This window comes from Rhincodon typus, chromosome 2 (genome assembly GCF_021869965.1).
Source record: "Rhincodon typus isolate 14 chromosome 2, sRhiTyp1.1, whole genome shotgun sequence".
Classification (NCBI taxonomy): domain Eukaryota; kingdom Metazoa; phylum Chordata; class Chondrichthyes; order Orectolobiformes; family Rhincodontidae; genus Rhincodon; species Rhincodon typus.
Genome location: NC_063333.1, coordinates 63,835,885 through 63,850,295, shown reverse-complemented (window position 1 = coordinate 63,850,295; position 14,411 = coordinate 63,835,885). Strand labels below are relative to the sequence as shown.

Here is a 14,411-nt window from a genome sequence, read left to right as displayed (position 1 = left end):
CTGCTTGGCCTGCTGTGTTCATCCAGCTCTACACCTTGTTATCTCAGCTTTGCAAGTGACTACTTATGCTGTAGTGCTGATAATTTGATTCCCATCTCAGTGCATCATGTAGTATTGACTCTTTTCTGTGTTATTTCCTGTGCTTTCAGATTGGGAGAAGTGTGTCAGTTTGATTGGTTCAATAAGTCAGTCATGCCATCATACACCACAAATCTCTTTCAGTTAAAGTTGCAGAATCTCTTTACAGGTAAAGCACCTTTGTATTTTTCAGCATATTTTATATTTTACCAAATCAGCATAACAGTATTTGTAATTGAATTTCTTACTAACACCAACCAAGACAATTCTGCATTGGCTGTGCATGAGTCAGCCCTTTTAGATTACTGTGCATTTACAGTCACAAAAAAGTGAATCAGAGGGTCTGCATACTTCAATAAATTGCCTGCAAACTCCAACATTCAAGATGGAATACTGTTCATAAATTATCTTAAAAGTACACATCAAGCATTTGATTAAAGTGAAAGAGATTGATTGTCTGCAAAACCTACAATCTAGTTAATCCCAGAAAGAAAAATGTTATACGGGACCATTAGAAACAGTAGTCCATCAGAAATTGAGACCCATCAATGCTGATAAAACTTGGTGGGCTATCAATAAATTTTTTTCCTAGTTCTGGGAAGTAGGTAGGGGTCGCATTCTGGTTCACTGCTGCCAGTTAGGCAAAGCTGATGGTGACAGCTGTTCAGTAGGGTGGTAGTATCATCTTATGCTGCTAGATAGGTAGTAAACTTCTGCTTTAATTGAAGGCCGCATTGCAGACCTCTATAGTTTTAATGTAAATATTGCCCCAGTATGATTTTAAGCTTTATGTGCCTTTTAACACTGATTTGGATTTTATACTTTATTGGTGAATCAAACTCAATTTTTAATAGTATTGTGGTCATGAGCTTGAATATGACATAAGTAAATCACAGGAATATATAACTCTCTTTTCAACTTTTATTCTGAAGAAACCCATAAGAAACATTAAATTTGCATTGATTGTAAAACAAAGAATTAACCAAAAACATGATAAATCTAAGTCACAGAAGCAAAGTTGGCACCAAGCAACTGCTTCCAACTAACAATTCTTGAATATTTCATTGAAATGGTTCTGGCAGCCGTTACCAGTCTAAACATAATATTACCAAAGGTGCAATTTGGGTCTTGATTTTAAGAGGTAACATACTCTTCATCCCTGCCTCCCTCTGATGGAAAAATCGGTCATGAGAAGTTGACTCAAATGCTGGCTGCTTTGCAACAATATCATGGAGGAAGCAGTCTTAATTGATGCAGATTCGGACTTCTGGTTCGTAAGAAGTCCCATTCTGGAGAACTGCCAGCTGATCAGATTGGATGGCAGCATTGTAGTCCCAGTAGGCCAGCCTCAAGCAGTGGCCAAGATTTGTACTACAGTCAGTATCCCAGAAAGAACAGTCATGGAGCCCGATCAGAAGTAAGTCCAATATTTTGGATGGGCCTGGCTGGAAGACCCAGGCAATGATGGAGGAGAGGGTTATAGAGACCAGTTGGAGTGTTAAAGGATGGAAGAATCTGATTTTAGGAGTTTCCCAAATGGGCACAAGGTGCTTAAATCCTGCCCTGCTCGACAACAGCCCACACAGTGAAAACCACTGTCTGCCTTGTCTGCTCTTTCCCCTACCGCAAGTAAAATAGCAGCAGAGGTGGAATGACACCATTAATAGGAACTTTTTTATTCACTCATGGGATGTAGGCATCTCTGGCTAAGCCAGCATTTATTGTCCATCCCTAATTGCCCAGAAGGCAGTTAAGAGTCAACCCCATTGCCGTGGGTCTGGAGTCACATGTAGGCCAGACCAAGTAAGGATCACAGATTTCCTTCTCTAAAGGGCATTAGTAAACCAGATGGGCTTTTTCTAACAATCAACAATGGCTTCATGATCGTTATTAGACCCTTAATTCCAGATTATTTATTGAATCCAAATTCCACCATCTGCCATTGTGGGATTTGAACCCGGGTCCCCAGAACATTAGCTATATTTGTGGATTAATAGTCTAGTGATAATACCAATTGGTCATTGCCTTGGAATTAGAATAGTTAGGTGATTGAGTTTATACAGTCAAAACAGTGGGCCAAAGGGCCTTTTTCTGTAGCTCTCCAGGATCTATGACTCCAATTGGCAACTGAAGGGCATCAAAGGCCTAATGGTAGGTGAACTGTCTGATACCTTCCTTACCCATTGTGAGACTGGTCTGGGGAAGGCAGTAAGGTAGTGGGAAAGCCATCCACTTTATTTTACAAGTCTGCTGCCTTCATATATGTCAGTAAGGGAAGGCATAAATTCAGCTTCTGAGAAAATCTCTCTATCTGGAAATACTTACTTGGAACTTTATCTGTTATTTCTATTTTTCTGTTCGTTGTCCTACATGAGTACTTGCTAGAAGACTCAGCAATATTGAATACATGCAAAGGAAACTTAAATAGAGTTGTTGCTTCACCAAGATAAACTTTACTTTGTTTTACAGAAAAAGTGTACTTTGTTAATGATATAATGTGTATGCAGAAGAACTGTCGTCAGAATATTTCAGGACACCTAATTCATGCTCTGACTGAACTGTTTAATTTGACAACCGATGTCAAACAGGTTAGTTATTTGTCTGTAATTTTAACATTTTGCCTGATGTATTTGTTTATACAGTTGACTCATTTATGTGTCCAACTGAATTTTCTACATAAGAATTTGTTTCTGGCCGGAAGTAATATATTTTACCTTTATACTTCCATCTAATGCAAAGGTTTGCACATTGGACCTAACAGATTCAGGGAAGTGACAGTTTTGACATAAATTGCCATCAGAATCAAGTTTGAGTTTTTTTTTTTGCCTGCAACTACTCAACTACTGTGGTGATTTGTCTCCACAGGCCAATTTCTGCAACTTTTCAGTTCAGTTTGTTGGAGCACAAAAGAAATAAAAATTTGTCCAGTATGGTAACAACAGCATCTACCTAGTCTCTATATAATCCCTAATTCGGAGAAAAATTATTGCTGATTTGTTACAGCTGGTCCCTATTAGTATCTAAAATGAATCAAAGATTAGCTTTATCCCTTTTTGTCACATCCATAATTCCTGTCATTCTGTTGGCAGCCCTCTCACCTTAAAGCAGAATGTTTTGGGGTTGGGTCTCATTAAATTTGATGACAACAATCAAGATGACCCATTAGTGTAGTACTGAGGAAACGCGGCACTGTAGGAGGTGCCATCAGTCTTCTTCAGGCGGCTTAGGAAATTCGGCATGTCCATAAGGATCCTCACCAACTTTGAAAGCATACTGTCCAGGTGCATAATGGCCTGGTACGGCAACTGCTCTGCCCAGAACCCTAAGGAACTACAGAAGGTGGTGTATACAGCCCAGACCATCACAGAAGCCAACCTTCCATCCATGGACTCTATTTACATGGTTCACTGTCGCGGAAAGGCTTCCAACATCATCAATGAACCATCACACCCCAGTAATGATCTCCTACAACCTCTTTTATCAGGCAGAAGATACAGAAACCTGAACACATGCACAAGCAGGTTCAGGAACAGTTTCTTCCTGGCCATTATTAGACTGATGAATGGACTCTCCAGCCTCAAATAATGATTGATCTTGCTAACGTTGATCTCGCCCAGCGCACGGTCTGTGCAATGTAACCTGTACCTCTCTCTAAGTCGTTTTGATCTGTACATCCTTGCTTACTATGATCTGTCTGTACTGCTCGTAAACAAAGCTTTTCACTGTACTTTAGTACATGTGACAATCAATCGATCAATCACTCATTCGGATGAAATATTAACTAAGGCCAGGCTGTCCTCTCAGGTAGATGTGAATGATCCCATGACACTATTTCAAAGAAAAGGAGGGGAATTATCTGGCATACTTGACGATACTTATCCTTCAATCAACATCACAAAAAAACAGATTATCTGGCCATTACCATACTAAAAATTGGCTGCTTCATTTCCTACATTACAGTAACCATGCTTCAAAAATACTACAAAATATATAAAGGACTATAAAGTGCTTTGGGACATCCTGTGGTGAAGTGTGTTAAAACATGGAAGTCAGCTAGTCTTTTTCTTGTATGCACCAAATATCTGTGTTATTAACTGTATTGTTTGGAGGTTCATTTGTTACTATAGCAGAGCTTGAGACAATATCAAGATTGTTTTCTGTGAAACAACTAGCACTAATTTCTTGAATAATTACTGATGTTTTTGGTCTAGATTTTAGATGAAACGTTCTTGACTCCAGTCCAGGGAAACTGTGAGACATCTCTTAACAACAGCATACAATTAGAAATTGCAAATAGGCAGGCATCACAAGCAATTGAACATGCAGCAAGGAACTACCAATGCAGTTGTGAATTGACTCCATTGATGACAGAGCAACTATATGAAAGGTAACTTTCACATCTAACATCGTCTCTCGAATATTTACAATGTTGTTCAATCATAAAATGCATCATTATTCTTATTTCTAGGCCCAACTATCTATAGCTGTTTCATCAATATCCTTGCCTCCATCATAAGGTCAGAGGTGGGGATATTGGCTGCTGATAACACAATATTCAGCAGTTCCTCAAATACTGAAGCAGTCTGTGTCCAAGGGCAGTAAGACCTGGACAATATCCAGGCTTGAACTGATAAATGGCAAGTAACACTTGCACCCCATGAATGCCAGGCAATCCCCAACAAGAGAGAATCAAATATCACCCCTGATGGAGTTTGAGACGTTTGCACCTACAAGCCACATTTTGTGATACAGGGACATAAGCCTGTCTCTTAAAAGTACACTGCATGCTCACTGAGACATGACACAACGCTTCCGGTCCTAGCCACATGATCCCAGCCTCTTAGCCTCCTACTCTCATCCCAGGCCCACTGCTTCTGATTATCAGTGACTCGCAGCACTTATTAACCTGACTCGGTACCATCCAACCACATGTTGCTTCTGCCTCACATTTGTTACTAATAGGCTCACTTTTCCATGATTGGCTAACCCCGTGTGTGAATTTTTGCGTGTGATTTTCAGATTTTGGGGGTCTATTCACCTGTCATGCCTGAGTATACGGCAGCAAGGTGGCCCAGTGGTTAGCACTGCTGCCTCACAGCACCAGGGACCCAGGGTTGATTCTACCTTTGGGCAACTGTCTGTGTGAAGTTTGCACATTCTCCCCACATCTGCATGGGTTTCTGCTGGGTGCTCCGGTTTCCTCTCACAGTCCAAAGATGCCCAGGTTGGGTGGATAGGCCATGCTAAATTGCCCGGTAGTGTCCACGGATGTGTAGGGATTGACATGGCGTAGGTCCAGGGATGTGTAGGGATTGACATGGCGTAGGTAGAATCTGGTGGAGCATTTTCAGAAGATGTTCAATTTTAAAAAATCTGCAGCAGTGCAGTCTTTTGTTTATAGTGAACATTCAAAGTTTGAAGAGGGTCACTTCAGATGGGCAGAGTTAGTGACATGCTCAATGGACCATTTAAAGACACCCCCCCTAATAATCATGAGTCACCTGGATGCCTCAGTGTGTTTCCCTCTCCGTCGTCAATTTACGGAGATAGCAACATTGCTTCTGAACGCATAGGTTGCTTTCCAGCCAGATCTCAACAAGGTAGGGGGCTGGAATACATCATGTACTGGATGGTATAGCCAATTGACTGAGGCAGGAAGGGATACAGGCTTGGCTCCATAAGTTCAGGAGTAGGGAGCATTCAAGTGTGAAAAGTGCATGTCCAAATTTCATGCAGGAAAAACAAGCATCATAACCGGAAGAGTCTTACTGAGGTCTATGACTCGAGGGTAACTGTTGGATCCTTAAGGATGATAGAAGAATGCAGAGGATAATGGGTGGCACGTCAAAGGTTAAAATGGTTTGGGGCAACAATGTAGTGAGTTAGAACCTCACAGAACACTTAGTGGAAACAATGTATCACAGAACAATTTTCTGTGTTGACTGCAATTTAGTATTTTTAAAAATTTTGTTTTCTAGGTTTGAATTTTCTGCAATAACACTTTGTCCAAATAGTACCTTTGCAACTCTACTTGAGAACATTGGAGCATTTAAAGGTAATATTTCCATAACCTTAATTTGGACGGTTACTTTGAAAGGATGAGTTTAGAAACTTGGTATTGAACAATGGCTTGGGCTTTGCACAGTAGCAGTGAGGCTAACAGAGATCACTGTTAGAATGCAGTGTTTGATTGTTTAGAGAGAACCTCGTTGCTGTTTGTTCTCTGACAGACCCCACAAGAGCCTGTAGAGGGTGTGACATTTGATCAACTATGGGTGAGAGCAAGGTTAGGTTCAAAAGCCTTTCGAAACTTTGTCAATGAGGTGAATGGTAAGTTTTGTTCATTTGTGGCTGACTGGAAAATTCAGGCCAGAATGATTTGATTTTATTGTGTAAAAGTGAATCCACGATAACATTCTTCAGGACAATGCAGTAACTGTGATGAAAAGCATTGGCTCAGTTGACAGGGGAGTATTCAAACATGTTGAAAGCCAATGGAAATTAATGACAGCAGTTTTAAGATAATTATTTTGGGTGATTATTGAACTGTTTCATAATGTAATCATAGGCAATTTATGAATAAAGAATACTTTGGCAAAATGATTAGGTGGTTAATGAAAATATGCTGTTAATGCTTGAATATTAATGTAGAAAATTATGTATAGTTTTGTCCCAATGACTAAGTCTCTTTTTAACACTTTCATGGGATACTGGCATTGCTGGGAAGGCCAGAATTTGTTATCAAAGATGGAACAGCCACATAGGAACTGCACCATCTGTGAGTTCTCCTCTGAGCAACTCGCCATCCTGATTTGGAAATTTATTACCATTCTTTCACTGTTTCTGGGTCAAAATCCTAGGACTCCCTCCCTAACAGCATTGTGGGTCAAAATGTATCAAATGGTCTGCTGAGGTTCAAGAAGGCAGCTCACCACCTTCACAAGAGCATGTTAGGGCAGCCAGTAAATACTGGCCCAGCCAATGACATTCACATTCTGTTAATGAATAACCGAAATCTAGCTGACAATGTGAAACACTTGCCTGGTATATCCTTTCTGTAAAAATGCAGAACAAATTCAACCCAGCCAATTACTGCCCCATCAGTACACTGTCAATCATCAGTAAAGTGTTGAAAGGTGTTGTTAATCATGCTGGTGAATGGTACTGACCCAACAGTAACCTGCTCACGGACACTCAAATTGGATTTTGCCAGACACTGTTCAACCCCTAACATCATTACAGCTTTGGCCAAAGCATGGACAAAAGAGCTAAATATAAGAGAAGAGATGAGAATAATTGTCTTTGACATCAGCTCATATTTAACAGAATGTGGAATCTAGAAAATCTAGCAAAACTGGAATCAATTGAAATCAGAAGGAAAATTCTCCACATGTTGGAGTTGTACTTAACACAAAGGAAACTGATGTGGTTGTTGAAAATCAATCATCTCAGCCCCAGGACTTCTGTGCAGGAATTTCTCAGGGTAGTGTCCTACACCCAACTGATCTTCCGCTGCTTAATCAATGACTTTCATAAGACCTAAGAAATCAAAACAGAAGTAGCTGTTCGGCATCTCGTGCCTTCTCTGCCATTCATTAGGATCATGGCTGATCCAACATTCTTCATATCTACTTTCCTGCATTTGCGTCATAACCCTCGATTTCCTTTACTGATCAAGAATGTATCTATTTTAGCCTTAAATATTCACAAAGACTCTGCCTCACAGCTCTCTATGGCAAGGAGTTCCAAAGACTCTCATCCCTCATTGGCACCCCTTTATTCTGACACTATGCCCTGTGGTCCCAGACTCTCCCATGAGAGGAAACACCATTTTAGTATTTACCCTGTCAAGCTGCTTAAGAATCCTATATATTTCAATGAGATTACCTCTCATTCTTCTAAACTTACTAAGTATAGTCTTTGATCATAAGACAATACCTCCCTACCAGGAATCATCCTAGTAAACCTACCTTGTACTGCCTTTAATGAAATGATATCTTGCCTTAAATAAGGGGACCAATGATGGTATAGTTTTTAGAGATATTTGTGATTCCTCAGGTTCTAATGCAAATGCAGCAAGGTATTGACAGCATTCAAGCGAAGGCTCCTTAATGTCAGATACAATTCATCTCACAGACAAAGACCATCTCCAACAAGGGAGAATCTAACCATCACCTCTTGACCTTCAATGGCATCACGATCAGTGATTTCCCCACTATCATCATATTGGAGATTGCCATTAACCAAAAATTGAGCTAGGGCCACCAAAAATTACGGTGACTTCAAGAGTGGGTCAGAGCCTAGGAATTTTTCAATGAGTAGCTCCTCTCTGAATCCTCAAATCCTGGCCGCATCTACAAGGCACAAGTCAGGAGCGTGATTGAATGCTCTCCTCTTACCTAGATAAGTGTAGCTCCAACAACACTCAAGAAGTTTAACACTATCCAGGACAAAGCAGGGTGCTTGATTGGCATTCTATTACTTTCAACATTGACTTCTCTACCAAGTCACAGTGTGCATCATCTACAAATGCAATGCAACAGCTCCCTGATGCTCTTCTGACAGCATCTTCCCATGATCTGTACCATCTAGAAGGACAAAACGGCAGATACACAGGAACACCATAACCTGAGAGTCCCTTTCAGACCCAAACACCATCTTGACTGGAAACTATATTGCCGTTTGCCAACACTTCTTCAATGCAGATTCGAGATGGGTAATAAATGCTGGCCTAGCCAGTGATGCCCATATCTTGTGAATGAATAACAAATAAATATATCTTTAAATAGTTAACCATAATAGAAGAACACATACTTATAAATATTAAATCCCAGTTAACAAATGGAAGTTTTTAATACATATACTTGGTATTTAAGAGATTAAAACGGTCATTTATATTGTGATTTCATTGAATTCATAGGGGTAGTTAAATGGCACAGTGCCTCTGAGCCAAAATCTCTGATGCAAATCCCAATTCAGAACTTGGTGGCCAAAGATAGTGCATTCATAAGGCCAAAGTGTATCAATTTGTTAATCCTTCCAGCAGAAGCCAATGGCAGATTGTAAGAGTGGGAGGGATTCCTGGTCTGCCGTGTGGTGATCCATGTAATGGGAAGACATAGAAAATTGATAGTTCGAGGCTATAAAATGCCTGTTGAAATGTATGTTGCCATGGCAATTCATCTCTTTAGGGCATTGTCTGGTTTAGATGACTGGATGATCAGTGTAGATCACATTGAGGCCTTCAGCATGTGGTGTGATCCCAATTCCAGCTGGAATGGTTTAGGGACTTGTCTCCTTGCTGTACCCATTGTGAAGATTGTGTCACTATTTGTTAATCTTCCCTCAAGAAGGAATCTGAAGACCAATTGAACTTAGAATGAATGTGATTCTAGTTCCATCCTGCAACATCATTTTACTATATGTCTATTATTTACATGACTTATGCAATATTTAATCTTGTATAAGGCTAATTCATTTTGCATTTGATTGATTTTAATAGGTTTACCAATTGAGAACTGTGTGCAAAACATCACAACTTTAAAAATGCAGTTGGAGCAAAGCAATGGCTTCTCATCTGAAGCCATTGATGTGTTAGTGAAGGCAAACCTGACTGTCTCGCAGGTAACTTTAAGAGTTGCTAGATTGGATTCATCTGCTTTTTTCAAACCTGAAGTAACTGGTTCAGCTAGTTTGGGCATTAGTTCCAACGAAATAAGAAGAAAATCCTTTCATCTTTCTAAATAACATATGCTGCAAAATTACATTGAATTAACCTATACACATAAAGCATGAATTACTCCACAAAGCACTTGTGCATAAGTATTACCTTAGTTTCTTCTCTGGAAAACTTTAAAAGTAGCATTGATGCCATTGTTCAAATAGTATAAAAGTGTTACTATCACAATGAGGAATTTCTGGTCCAATGCATGTAAAGTTTAACAAATCGCAAGAGTCATTTGAGATTTAGCAATTTGTACAAATCCTCATTATGTTTTATTTTCATATGGACGCTCAGACAACCTGAATCAAATGTTTGAAGGTAGAGCTCAGCAATTTCAGACTGCTTTCTTGTATCATTTTAGAACTTTGCAACATCAGTTGGATTTTATAAACGTGACGGGGTTTCACCCACAGGTTGGAAAACCCTGTGTTTGCTTCATTTTGAATTGTGAGGCAATTCGGTACTTGTATAGTATTGGCTCTCCCATTTGATTAAGCCCCCAGTATCCTGCTTCCAATCGGAGTCTGGATACTCTCCAGTCCCAGCAATGGCACCAGTAGATGTGGTCACTGCTAGTACCTCTGACCTGTAGGTAGTATTAGTGATGGATCCCAAATGGAGGAGAGTGTTGGCAGGATGGTGATCACAAAGAGGCGGTCATTAGTGACGGTGATGGAGAGGGTTGAAAGCAAGGTTTAGATTTCAACAGGGTCCTTTCGAGTCCAGTGGCCCTTCTTCAGAACCGTTCAGTTCTGTTAACATAGTATTCTCTTCACAGATAACTCTGAGATGGTTCTGTTTCAAACACAAACTTAGAGTGACACGCAGTTCACGAGTTAGTGACCATGAGCTTTTGAATAAAACGTGATGAGAATCCAGATTGTTTGTTCGATAAAAGTAAAATAAGAATTCCTTTAAACTGTGCTAAAACTAGATTTTTCTGCTGGCTCAATTCTAAAATTAACACTTTATCCCTACTGATTGCTAAATTACCTGAAAAAATCAACTGAGAATTTAGAATTTAGGCTCAACATTACCTTATAATTACAGATTGAACTGTAGGTCTCAGATTAAATAATGAAAGACCCTGGTGATTGTTGACAGTCCAGGATTTCATCAAGTTTTGAGAATGGAGATTATATTGTGCAAATCTGCAACATTTCCTGGTGATTTTCAATTTGTGTTGACTAAAATATTTTAACAATCCTTATGCTGCAAAGTTTATAATTCTAATTTCATGACACATTGAGAATGATAAAGGTACTGTGTTGTTAACATAATTTTGTTTTGTATTTCTCAGTTATATTATCATTAATGTCAAATGCAAGGCTGAAACATGTTTCTCTTTACAGTTAATTCGTGGCCTTATTATCACAGCAGACAGGTGTGATGAGGAGAGCCTGGCTCTAATGCTGTCAATTTCAGACAATGCAAACATTTCATCTCTGGCTGCTGAACTGTGTGCTTTGACTCCTTTGCAAAGTTATAGTCTTATTTTGAAAATCAGCCAGCACATAGATTTTAGATGCTTCGCTTATAAGGTAAAGCAAAAAACATTTCACATGAATATTTTCCTTTATGTTTTAGTGTTCTTCCAGTCACTCTGTCTCTACTTCACCATCTCTGCGCAGGAATCATGAGCTAGCTCAATTTCTTCTTGATTCTTTATACAGTAAAAAGCTTTGGAGGCCTTTTCCCTGACTGGCCTGATAGAAGCAGGAGTTGGAGTTTGGCCAGGGCGACAGACAGAGCAAGGGAAATCAGGAAGTCATTACCCAAATTGTTGCCCTGCAATGCTCCTCATATCCTTTTGATTTGGAAGCCTACATTTTCCCCTCTAATTAATTTAAAGTTCTCTCTACATCTCTAGTTATTCGATTTTCCAGGACACACTGGTCCCAGCCCGTTTCAAATGAAGCCTTCTACCCTTGTACAGGAGGCAGTGCCCCATGTACTGAAGCCATTTCCACCCATACCAATTTTAAAGCCATACATTTAACTCCTTGAATTTATTTGCACTTTGCCAATCTGCCCCTGGCTCAGGAGGTAAGGTACTAATCCTGAACTTATTGTCTTGGAGGTTCACTCTTAACTGTTCAAATACTTTCAACAGAACCTCATTTCTAGTTCTATCAATGTTGTACCAAAATGGGCATCAATTGCATTCTTCCCGTTCCTCTCCATTCCAAAGAAGATGCCTTCAACCCTGGCAGAGGACAAGCAACATAGACTTTGGGTCTCCGGCTCATGGTTGCAGAGAACAGTATCTAAGCCTGTATCTATACTGTCCCCAGTCATGACTATGTTACTTTTGTGACCCATACTTGAATGGCTCCCTGTACCAAGGTGCTGTGATCAATTCACTCATCCTCCCTGCAATTCCCAGTCTGATTCATACAGCTTGCAAGAACCCTGTAAGTTTTGGATAGTTGCAGGCTTCTCAAATGCTACTCCCTGGCTCCCCATAACTTCCCCACTTGCAGTCACACCCTCCCATCCCTGATCATAGGTTAAATTTGAATTACCTCATCTGAACGTTGTAACTACCTTCTGCAGCAAAGTGTCCAGGTAACTTTCTCCATCACTGATGTGGTGCAACATCTGCAATTCGGATTCCAGCTCCTCAAGTTAGATACCAAAGCTCCTTGAGCTACAAACACTTAGTTCGGGTGCGTTTGCCTCAGATCAGCTTCATATGCAGCAGCTCCCTTTATTTTGGCAGTAACACATCATCCATTCTGCCGTCACGATCACATTTTATGTAATTTATTATTTAATTACTCTAGAATCCTTGCTCGTTACACTTATGTTTTTATTTTTTAAAAATTGTGGTTTCAATGTTATATTTAGCATGCTGTTTAATATATTTTATTACTTATATTTTATATAATATTTGTAATAGATCTATTCACGACTATAATAGGTTATGAGAGAGAACCCCAATTCCGCTGCGTATTGATAAAAGTGTGTACGTCTGCATTTGTTAGTCTGCTGCATTATGTCACATGGAATATGAATGACTCAAATTATATCCTATGTGCCATTCTGTCTTTAGCTCCAGTATTGTGATCCAACTTTAATTACTGAAGAGTTTCAAAGTGTGCTTCAGTAAAATGCTTTCTTTTTTATCGTTACCAGGCACTTCTACCAATGCTACTACCTCCTAATGTTTATCAGGTAATGGACAATATCCTGGAGATGTTCTCCAGCCTCAGTTCTTTCACTACTAAATCATTAAAAATCTTGGATTTGATCCCCAATCTTTTGCAGTCTGTGCGTGACTTGAATCTTACATCTATTTTTGAATTCAATGAGGTAAGAGAATTTTACTTTAGTTTTAAATTCAAGATTACTTTAGATTATTGAATATTTTGCTTTGTGGCCGGGCATTGTTTAATATCTTACAAATAAAATCTGTACTTCCTTTCTTGTGAATGGTGAGAAGGTTAACCGTCTAATGACTTATGTCATTCCGTTTCTTATATTTCAGTTACTGCAACACTTTTCTAAGTGGTGATGTTGCATTTTTGTTTAAAAATGTATACAGGTAATACACAGGTTTTGGACAATCGATTGAAGTTAAATTTGTGAAATATCTACTGTCCTCATTTTATTTCTAGTACTTGCGTAACTATGACATTAATGTTTTGGTCCAGGAGTAATAAGTAGCTTCTATTACTAAGATAGATCTATTAACATTTAGACTGCCTACAGTTCTAGGGGAATTTGCATCTATTGAACTCATCAATTGTGGTTGTTTTAGCTCATGCGCTGTGGAAACATAAAATAGGGACGGCTTAAAAGACAAAGATAGCTTTAGAATGTTTGTGTAAAAGCCCAAAGCATTTCAATGAACCTTTATGAGCTTCAGGCACAAAGAAATACATTGTTTCTTCTGATTCAGTGACTCAAACCTCTTTTTCTATCTCTATTTTCTTTGTTCATTTGTCCATCATGCTACAAATACTTTATGCATTCAAATAAAGAGGCTTTTTTAACCACAATTGCTTTCCTGGATCCAGTTTAATGATGCACTCTTATTCTTATACTTTCTGATCAATAATCTTTCACCTCTTTCTAGTTACACTGTGGTTCTCTACCCAAACTGCTACACATTTCTATTGCCTCACATAACTAGAAGATAATTATCCAATGGGAAGTTTGAAGAAAATTAATTTATTTAAAGAGTGATGGGAATCTGGAACTTGCTACCACACAGAGTAATTGAAGCCAATGATATTGTTGCACTTATGATGAAGCTAGACAATCAAATGAGGGAGAAAAGAATAGAGGGTTATGATAATTTTATTTTAATTCATTCAAGGGTAAGGCTTTGCTGGCTGGGCCAGCATTTATTGCCTATCTCTGAATTGCCCTTGGAAAGGTGGTGTTAGCTCCCTTCTTGAACTGCTGCAGTCCTCAGGCAGGTAGATTCAGAATATAATTTGGGAGGATGTTCCAGGATTTTGATCCAATGACACTAAAGGAGCAATGATATATTTCCAAGTTAGGATGGTGAGTGGCTTGAAGGGGAACTTGCAGGTGGTGGTGTTCCTTACATCTGCTATCCTTGTCTTTATAGATGACAGTGATTGTGGGTTTGGAAGGT

The 14,411-nt window shown here is 39.3% G+C and overlaps 1 protein-coding gene across 1 annotated transcript in view; it reads left to right on the top strand.

Moving 5' to 3' along the window:
• Positions 1 to 14,411, top strand: part of LOC109912449 (ATP-binding cassette sub-family A member 13-like) — a 268,159-nt gene that overhangs the window by 105,931 nt on the left and 147,817 nt on the right. Inside the window, exons 18-24 of the mRNA XM_048608185.1 lie at positions 150 to 247; positions 2,548 to 2,666; positions 4,290 to 4,465; positions 6,057 to 6,133; positions 9,581 to 9,702; positions 11,155 to 11,343; positions 12,941 to 13,117. Of these exons, the coding sequence (XP_048464142.1) occupies positions 150 to 247; positions 2,548 to 2,666; positions 4,290 to 4,465; positions 6,057 to 6,133; positions 9,581 to 9,702; positions 11,155 to 11,343; positions 12,941 to 13,117 (958 nt within the window). The remainder of the gene's footprint in view (positions 1 to 149; positions 248 to 2,547; positions 2,667 to 4,289; positions 4,466 to 6,056; positions 6,134 to 9,580; positions 9,703 to 11,154; positions 11,344 to 12,940; positions 13,118 to 14,411) is intronic.